Source organism: Babylonia areolata, chromosome 3 (genome assembly GCF_041734735.1).
Source record: "Babylonia areolata isolate BAREFJ2019XMU chromosome 3, ASM4173473v1, whole genome shotgun sequence".
NCBI classification, from domain to species: domain Eukaryota; kingdom Metazoa; phylum Mollusca; class Gastropoda; order Neogastropoda; family Buccinidae; genus Babylonia; species Babylonia areolata.
This window is the reverse complement of record NC_134878.1, coordinates 11,833,140-11,843,457: the sequence shown is the minus strand read 5'-3', so window position 1 is coordinate 11,843,457 and position 10,318 is coordinate 11,833,140. Positions and strand designations below refer to the sequence as shown.

The 10,318-nt window shown below is 44.6% G+C and overlaps 1 protein-coding gene across 1 annotated transcript in view; it reads right to left on the bottom strand.

The window, feature by feature from the left end:
- Nucleotides 1-3,051: 3,051 nt before the first annotated feature.
- LOC143280451 (proton-coupled folate transporter-like) overlaps nucleotides 3,052-10,318 on the bottom strand; it is a 7,943-nt gene continuing 676 nt past the window's right edge. Inside the window, exons 2-8 of the mRNA XM_076585097.1 lie at nucleotides 9,616-10,273; nucleotides 7,589-7,836; nucleotides 6,811-7,007; nucleotides 5,398-5,701; nucleotides 4,842-4,925; nucleotides 4,121-4,277; nucleotides 3,052-3,346 (exon numbers count right to left, since the gene is read on the bottom strand). Of these exons, the coding sequence (XP_076441212.1) occupies nucleotides 3,265-3,346; nucleotides 4,121-4,277; nucleotides 4,842-4,925; nucleotides 5,398-5,701; nucleotides 6,811-7,007; nucleotides 7,589-7,836; nucleotides 9,616-10,148 (1,605 nt within the window). The 5' untranslated portion in view covers nucleotides 10,149-10,273 and the 3' untranslated portion in view covers nucleotides 3,052-3,264. The remainder of the gene's footprint in view (nucleotides 3,347-4,120; nucleotides 4,278-4,841; nucleotides 4,926-5,397; nucleotides 5,702-6,810; nucleotides 7,008-7,588; nucleotides 7,837-9,615; nucleotides 10,274-10,318) is intronic.

Here is a 10,318-nt window from a genome sequence, read left to right as displayed (position 1 = left end):
GGAGAGTGGGGAGGATATGAGGTGGGGTACGGTAAACACACACACACACACACACACACACACACACACACACTCACTCCGCTCGCATGTACAGACGCACATATGTTAATAAGTACAGAACGCACGAGCATGCACACGCAAACACGCGCTCACACGCACGTAGATATACTTACACACATACGTTGCTCGCACTCACACACACACAAACGCAGCGAGTGACGCACATACATATGAAAAACACACTGTTGCAGGAACGGGAGAGAGAGAGAGAGGACAGAAACACAGAGAGAGATGGAGAGAGAGAAAGAGAGAGAGAGAACTCGAACCACTAAAAGACACACTCACGCACAGATAAACCGAACACAGATTTTGAAAAACGCGTTCACGGTCGTTCCCGGAAATTTGTTTTGTTTTTAATGATTCCTGATTGTTTATTGTCTCATATCTAGACAACAAAGACAGCTGGTTCAACCTGTTCACACACACACACACACACACGCACACACACACACACACACACACACATCTATACACACACACACACACACACAAACACACACAAAAAATAACAACAACAACCATGCTGGCATTAACACGTAGTGAAAATAGACACAAAACGCGCACAACAAACTGACGCGCGATCACCTCGTACAAAGTCAATGAAACACTGTGCTGTTAAAAATAATCGGGTGGGTGGTTCCTCCAAAATTTGTCGTGCTTGCTTATGTTTCGACCCCAGCACACTGCACCAAACGTCAAAACATTACACAATGTAAATGCACATGATATTCAAAGCAGTCGACTGCGGACATTAATCAAAATAATCCAGTGTTCTCAGACAGAACAAACAACTGTTTAGCCTTTCCATCAGTAATGTTGAAATTTTTTAGTCTAGGATAGCTTTTTATCAATGATCATACCCAATTATCTGTACGTTTCCACTTGTTCCGCAATCACACCCTTTATTATTTTTAAAATCTATTTACTTTTGTTTTTGTTGTGGCATATTACAAGTTCTTGGTTTTTCCAATATTAAGTTTAAAAACTCAGCACAGCAGATCAAAATATATCAGTTTATTTTCTGTAAATAGTGTCATTGTCATCAGTAACTAGTCCTGTCAATCCGGAGTTGTCAGCAAACTTGATCAAATGGTATCATTCAGAGAGACTGTCATATTCAGCTGTATATAATAGAGTGAACAAGAAACGTGAAAGCACAGTGCATTGTGGTGCACCAGTGTTTGTGTACAACACAGTGGAAGAACACTTTTTTTTAATCTGCAAAATCAGGTCTGTTTGCGAGACACTCCATAGAAAAAGTGAGTTACTGACTTTCACTTGTAGAAGTTTATTCGGTAAGATGTGTGGCTAAATTTCGAAGCAGTGTAGCAATAGATAGCTCTCAGGAAAGTAAGACTGTGTGCAAGCCTTTACCCCTACCTCCACCGGTGATTTTTAGAGACAGTTTTTGTTTAAATAGTTATTTCTCATTTTCAGTAATGTGCTTGTCTGAATCATGAAATCTTCTACTTAAAAAAAATTGACGTTATGTCAAATAGCCTGTCAGTCGTACATTATACCGCTGGTGACGAGATAATATCTCATTCCTTGATTTCTTTGTTTTTTAATGAAAAATGTTTACATTCATATCCGATGTATTTCTGGGAAGGTAAAACGCGGAGGATGTTTCCTTAACTTTTAGAAGCTGATTAAAACACACTCTCTTCATTGCCCTAGGAAAATACATTGCCAATATTCCACAAGATGAACGCGAAATCATATTTGGGTCCATGCGAAAACTATCAAAGCCCAGCACCTTCGATCTCGTTCGATCAGGGATGACCGTGCAGTCACAGACCTGGTAATGGAAAGACTGTGGAGAAAGGAAGGGCGTGACACAGAAGCGAGGTGTTATGGCGGGATGGGGGGAAGTACCAATAGCAATGTGTCCTCCTCTGGTGTGTGGCCTCCTGGCGACCTAACATCGATGGTTCCGTGCGAACTGCCGACGCTGGAACTGTGACGGACGAACCCAGGTGTGGCCGTGTATGGGGGAATCTAAATGAGCGGCGTGGGAGTAATGCCACTGAAACGGTGCAGATGATGGGGCAGGAAAAAAAAAAAAAGCAATGTGCCATTCAACCATCAATTAACAGTAACATATTACCAAAACATTTGCAAGCTGGACTGGCCTCCGCAAAGAGTAAATGAATCATCGGTTAATGATGACATACTATCAAAACATTTCAAAGATGGACTAGCCTTCGCAATGAATAATCGAATCATTGATTAGCGGTAACATTACATCAAACAACTTCCAAGTCGGACGGGCCTTCGCAAATAATGATGGAATCATCGATTAACAGTAACATCATATAAAAACATTTGCAAGTTGGTCGGGCTTTGGCAAAGAATAATCGAATCATCGACTGACGGTAACATAATGGCAAAACATTTCGAAGCTGAGACTGGCTCAAGGGATTTCAACTGTACACGCAGGACATGAACCTTGACGTGTTCCTTCATTGCTCCTTGTTTACGTTCGTCAACGAGAACAATGTATTCAGTCACGCATATTCGTGTCCAAACATCGTTTTTTCCGTCCTGTCAGCAGACCACGTGACAAGTGCAGACACATTTGCACGCGCCGTGATGACCAATCAGGGACAGGGACTTTTGGCACACGTTTAATTTGCAAGTTCAGTGCTTTGGCGCAGTGTCTCATCTGTTATACGTATCTAAATTATGTTGGCTGTTTGTCGTTTAAAACTGGCGAAAATAGCGGCGCGTGTGTGTTTGAGTGTGTGTGAGTGTGATTGAGAGAGAGAGAGAGAGAGAGAGAGAGAGAGAGAGAGAGAAACTGTGTGCGTGCGTGTGTGTGTGTGTGTCACTGTGTGTGTGTGTGCGCGCGCATGTGCGTGTGTGTGTGTGTGTGTGCGTGCGCGTTTGTGATTGTGATTGTGTTTGTCTATGTTTGTGGTGGTGGTGGGGCGGGGGGGGGGGGGGGGGGGAGAGGGGCGGGTCACTGTGTGCATATGCGTGTGTGCGCATACGTTTGCGTCCATGTAATCTTTCTTCGAAAGCACAGATTGTTTGAACATCTCGTGTGGCACAATGTTCCATTCCATCGAGATTGAGAGACATGTTAGGTTTGGGTGCATTATTTTCATGATGATGATGATTATTATTATCATCATCGTCACTATCACTATTATTATCATCAGTATCCTTATCATGATTCCTCCTCTAATTATACTGTGCACACTATTCATGTTGCACGTGCACAGCTCGACCCCTTTGTTTCATCTGGTTCGTGGCGTGTCTCTTCCTCCTCACTATCAGTGATCTGTCGGCAGAAAACAACAACAACAACAACAACAATAATCCGTCATTGCTTCGGACGTAATGCTTATGATAATTGTTCCTACAGTATACATTAAGAATGATAAATATGCGTGCACTTCTGTCAGTCTGTCTGTATACACTTCCGCCACCCGCCTCAAAAAGTGACAGGCATTACGGGGTCTCTGACGTGATCGATTTTTTTCTTTTCAAGCGAATACTTGCTAAAAATTTAGCTTCAGGAACAAACAGCTGAAGGAGACCGAAAAAACAACAAAACTACCTGTAATTATAGCTCTCTAAAGACGTTGTTAGGGAGGATGATCAGAATACATGTCCAACGCACTGATTATGTTTTCGCACTCATTATGTATGCTTCCCCACCTGCCTGCTTTCTTCCCTCTCCCCACATGTTAATGATAATAATAACAATGGATACTTATACATCACAATCCCCAGAAATATGCTCCAGCTGCTTTGGAAAACACTTTTGTTTACATAACGCACTACATCAATGTTACGTACACACACCAAAATATGACTGACGAACTAAACACACACACACACACACACACACACACACACACTGCATACATACATTTCAACATACACATGTACATAGCAGCTGCCCTCCACACACACACACACACATATATATATACACACACACAACCACACACACATGCGCTATCAAACATATGAACACACACACACACACAAACACACATTCATACACACGCATGTTATCCTATCTTCCCCCTCGTCACACACAACTCACATGAGGCACAAAGCGACGACAACTTCGACAGCGGCGAAGCAGAGAAAGGGCAGGCCGTGAACGTGACCAAGAGAGGCCTTGTAGATGAACGGGGAGATAACGCTGCCTGCTGTTGTGCCCAGCATCTCTATCACGGCGATACCAGCGAACACGGCACCTGCAAAATTAGACATTTTTGAGAAAGGACAGTACGGCACATCGGCACCAGATCAACGCACGCATGCACAGAGCACACCCAGGTGCAGCATGCGCAAGCGTGACTGAACGGTCCTCCCTGATCGAACGAAATCGAAGGTACTGGGCTTTGATAGTTTTCGCAATGGCCGATGTTGTATGGCGTATATGTGGTGCATGCGCAAACGTTCATGAAAGTTTCAGTAAGGGACAGCATACGAAACATACTTGCTCGATATGAGCACGCATAGAGCACCAAGCTCCTTTGTTTAATGTGCTAACTTAAACGCGTTTGTGTGTTAGCTTACCAGTTTTTTAAAAGTTCAGTTCAGTTACTCAAGGAGGCGCCACTGCGTTCGGACAAATCCATATACGTTACACCACATCGGCTAAGCAGATGCCTGACCAGCAGCGTAACCTAACGCGCTTTAAAAACTTAAAGTGTTTCAAAAACAAGGCTTAAACCAGCCTATGGGAAACCGCATCCACAGATACTGTCGTTCGTGGTTGTTTTTCAGAGGATCAATTATAAGTGATGCCCACTCACCTTGCTCATGTGCATCAACCCTTTTGGACATCATTGTTCGCATCATTGGCCAGGTCATTCTGGATAGCAGGGATGCGCCAGCAGCTGGAACACAGAACACGTCATCAAGAATTTGAAAAACGAACTTTGGTTCTGGACCTTTTGAAAGAAAGAAATTACCTTCAGAGTAATATGCGACTTTCTATTTTCTTAACTTGAAATTTTAGTATTTCCCCTGTTATCTGATGTAGATAGGCATCTTCACAATCTGTGTTGTTGTTGTTTTTTTCCAAGGTCGTTTACTTTGATTTTTTACTTGATTCGAGACATGAAAAAAAGGAGAAAAAAAATTGCCTATAAAATCTGACTTTTTTTTTTCTAAAACTTTCATCGCTATCACAAAGAGGCGGATCCTTACATAAAACATCACACTGCATTCATTTTAACGTGTGTGTGGAGGAGGAGGAGGAGGAGGAGGAAGAATTATGTCAAATGCCCCGCTACACACACTAGTGACTGTAGACAATTTTGTAAAATTATCTAAAATTTTCAAATTTGATTACGCATGTCTTCTCACCTAGATACATGAGCAAATCCGACTTGGACAACCCTTGTAAAATGAAGCCCGCCGTGGCGGACATGGCCCCAGCGAGTGCGAATGTGTCGTCTGCCACCCGTTTTCCCAGCCAGGCCGTGACGGAGAGCACGATGATCCAAGAGATGACGGTGTTGACCCCATTGTAGGCGGAGATGTGGACCTCAGACCAGCAGAAGGGGAAGTTAAGCAGGTAGAGGAGGAGGATCATCACGTTGCCCGCCACGCTGAAGATCCCCAAAAAGAATACCACCAGGCAGGTCAGCAGAAAGCAGCGTCTCCCGCGCTGTGGAGAGATTGGTAATGTCGTCGTTATTACTGCGACTTTCATCGTCGTCACTACAACCACATCACCAGCGCCACCATCATCTTTATTACAATTATAATGGTGCTTTTTGTGTTTGTTGTATAATCCGTCACTGTTGTTACAGTCACCTCGATTCTATTCCTCCCGGCATTTGTTTAACCTCTTTGTCATAACTGATTGACGACATAATCATTTACTATTTTCAACTAATTTCCAGTTATAATCGTCGTCATCGTCATCACCAGTACCAAAGAGAATCGGATAGATGACCATTCTGATGACGAGCCAAATATACAAAGACAGTCTACGATGAAAAATGTAAGGATATTAACATGATAACATCGATCAGTTTACACATGTTACAGACATTTTACTCTGTCTTTTCGTCACAGATCACCCTCGCCTTGTCAGCCCAAGTAATCTGCCTCTGATTCGCCAATGCTCTGTTCAACTTCCCTGCCTTTCCTACACCCTGATACACCCACATGAACCTACACGCTGGTATACCCACACGAACCTACACGCTGGTATACCCACATGAACCTACACCCTGATATACCCACATGAACCTACACCCTGGTATACTCACATGAACCTACACCCTGGTATGCCCATATGAACCTACACCCTGATATACTCACATGAACTTACACGCTGGTATACCCACATGAACCAACACCCTGATATACCCACATGAACCTCCACGTTGGTATACCTACATAAACCTATACCCTGATATACCCACATGAACATACACCCTGGTATACCCACATGAACCTACACGCTGGTATACCCACATGGATCTACACCCTGGTATACCTACATGAACATACACCCTGATATTCCCACATGAACCTACACACTGGTATACACACATGAACCTATACGCTGGTATACCCACATGAAGCTACACGCTGGTATACCCACATGAACCTGCACCCTGATATACTCACATGATCCGACACTCTGGTATACCCACATGGACCTACACGCTGGTATACCCACAAGGACCTACACGCTGGTATACCCACATGAACACAGACTCGCAAAGCACCCATCCACCCACCCCGGCTCATAATCTGACTCACCTGAAGAAAAACTCGAACACTTCGTAGCAAGACGGAACAGTTAATGGGCGTGGTCTCCCCAGAGCGTGTGACTGTCTCAGGGATGAGAACGATGAAAAAGACAAGGACAACGACCTGTAGTCCAACGGAGAAGAGCACAGGAGGCACATAGCCAAGCTTCAGCCAGTAGCCTGACAGAACTGAGCCCGCCGAATTGCCTGGTAAAAAAAAAAAATTAAAAAATATTAAAAAAACCCCGAAAGTGGGATATTGAGCCTGAAACATCCCAGAACCCGCCGAATTGCCTGGCAGGGAAAAAAACAATAGGAAGCTGAGCCTGAAATGGCCCAGATGCGTTGGTCTCTTGCGCTTGAATATCGCCTTCACTGTTCCATAATGAAAAAAATGGTAGATAAGCTGGTGGATAGGTCGGATAATAAATTCTGGTTTAGTGCGAGCGCATAGCTCCTGAATTATCATTGGCTTTTTGACGCTGAAAGAAGTTGTTTTTTTCTGACAACACTGTATTTTTGCTTTTACTTTCAAACTTACACTAGCATTATGGAAAATATATTCAAGATAAAAACGTAACACAATGTTGTAACATATGGCGTATGTGAACACTTAAAAGATGTATAATATCTTTAATGAATGGTAATTGCAACGCAAGCACTCACACAAACACAGACACACCCATTCGCCCACTTACCTCCGTTCACGTGCACACACGCATCCATGCTTTGTTACACACACACACACACACACACACACACACACACACCTTAATTAACGAACTCACCAAGCATGGTTGCCGCTTCAGTTAAGGCAATCTGCAACCCCCGCCGGGCCTGTCTGTCTTTGGTCACGTCGGCCACGATGGCGTAAGTGGACATGAGAAAGCTGCCGAAACTGCCCGTCAGTCCTTCAACCACACCTCCGATATACAGGTACTCGACTCGCCAGCTGAAGTGGAAGACCAGAGCGGTGATGGTCATTCGGATGCTCACACCCACGACCACCAGGTACAGCACTGCTTTTCGTCCAAACCTGTCACAGAGTTGAATGTTGTCAACGCGCGCAGCTGTGTTTGAGAAGGGTTAAACGAGAGTGTCAGGTCAGGGGCATAGCCCTTGCTACTGGTACCGTGTAACCCAGTACTACCTGCCGCATGTGAAGTCTCCCAACGACGGACCAGGCGGAGGAGGAAACCTTTCCCAACGGCTGTGAAGGCGGAAAAGAATGACCAAAGGGCAGGGGGAGCTCTTATCCTTGGCTGGAAGTCCTCCTAGGAGATGAAATTCCGAAAAAAAACACCTGCACCTGCCGAGGCCGTCCTACACGTGGCAGTATCTGCACCTGTGGGACTGTGAGTGTCGGTAGGTGAGAGAGTGGGGAAGGGACTGCACAACTCCTCACTAAAAAAAGTCACATGTGCTGGTCAGGCATATGAGGACACACACCGACAGATAAGCCTGCCTGCCTATTCATCCGTCGGACCGACGGGAGACTCCATCAAACGAGAGTTACCTGTAAGTGGAAGTTTCACCACAGTTCAACCCTATGAAGGGCGCGAGGAAAAGACTACACAGGCCTAGCAAGCACGCTTCATCGCGCACCCAAACTGAAATTCTGACAAGCGTCTTCTCATAGTGTAGAACAAGTCAAAAACGTTTCCATATGATAGAAGCTAAAGGCATCAGTGGATGATTACTCAGTTGCGAAGTTTCGAGTAATGGAAAATGTAACCAAAACGCTTGGGGCAATGAATTAACAATGAGGCCAGGAGATGAAATGATTAACAAATAATAAAGTGTGGTAACTCTCTCCATTCACAAAATACACAATGTCAAGTCAGTGCTCCTTACGCTACTGGTTCAGCTAGCACACAGGTAAATAAAGGGTACAATGGAACAAACCCAGACACTTCCTCAAAAAAGGAAGCGCTGGGCCTGTCCTTAAACCGATTATTTGACATGTGCACACAGCAGCAAAGACAGAAGAAATGTGCAGACACACAGTAGCTTTTATTCAAGACTGGCACAGCCTCTTCCTTGGGGCAATGAACGCGTCATCTTTTGCACCCTTTCGAAAGTGTTCCTTCGTCTGAGGAAGGAGAAGACGTGGAGAAGAGGAGGGGGTGAGGGGGAGGGGGAAGAAAACAAGAGGAGAGGGCAGATAGACGGAGAAAGAAAGAAGAAAAGAAAACAAAGAAGGCAGACGAAAAAAGCAACAGGACGAATAAGAAAGAAGGTGCTGGTGCTGATGAAGGAGCAGAATTTTGAAAAAAGAAAGAAAAAAGTGGAATGTGGGTAATTGTGAAATGATCATGATCATTGTGGTGACAAAAAGGAGGAAGAAGAAGCGTAGAAAAAGAAGCAGGTGAAGATGATGATGATGATGATGATGATGACGACGAAGAAGAATACGAGAAGAAGAAGAAGACTACGACGACGACGACGACGAAGAAGAAGAAGAAGAATACCAAGAAGAAAAAAAGGAGGAGGAGAAGGAAGGAGAAGAAACGTAAAACTAGGGGAAAAAAAAAATATATATATATATATAAAACACTTGAAAAAACAAAACGTCCTATACTGACCTAATACATACACTTTATGCGCTGACAAAACAAAACCGAAAGAAGAGCGAAAAAAAACCCGTGAAAATCAAACAACAACAACAAAACAGAAAAGAATAATGGAGGAAAGGAAGCTGTACCCACCCATCTACCATAATAAAGATAATAATAATTATTTAAAAAAAAAAAATAAAATAAAAAACCCAAGCCCCCCAAAACACACAACAGAAAACAGACAGCTCATCACCCACCTGTCCGACAGAGAGCCCATGAAGAGAGCAGGCAGCACGGCAGGGAAATTGGTCACGAACCCCAGCACCATGGTGTACGTGGACACCTGGTCCTGGATCCGATCCGCCAGACCCGAGGAGGACCCGCCACCCGCTTCCTCGTCCGAGCAGCCACCCGTCACGTTGGGTACCCCGAGCTCTTTGTACAGGCGGTCAGTCATGTAGTACTGTGTGAGAGGCATGAAGTTGAAATAGGACACGAAGAACAGGAACGCGGGCACCTGCACGCACACGACTCCGCAGAGCCGGGGCCGTGGTTTCGCTTGCTGTTCATCCGGCACTTCCTGGGGATGGTGGTGCTGGTGCTTTTCCTGCGGCTCGCGCCGGTGAGGATGGCAGTGCTGTCCTTCTTTTCCTTCGTCGTCGTCGGACGCGGTTGGTGTTCGGTGATGTTGTTGGTGATGGGTGACCACAGTGACGCCATGGTTGATGGCGCCGTAGGGAGATGCGCCGGATCCTGTCAAAGGTGCGATCAGACGTTCTTTGTCTTTCATGATTTGGGTGTTAAGACACTCGTTTTGGGGGTACTTGGACACTGCGTTTTGGGGTGTTCAGATCTTCTTGTTCTTGGAATTTGAGGGACGTTTGATAATGGTTCTCGGTCTGATGAACCGTTTGTCTGGAAAAAAAAAGAAGAAAAAAAAGAAGAATCAAATTAGTAAAC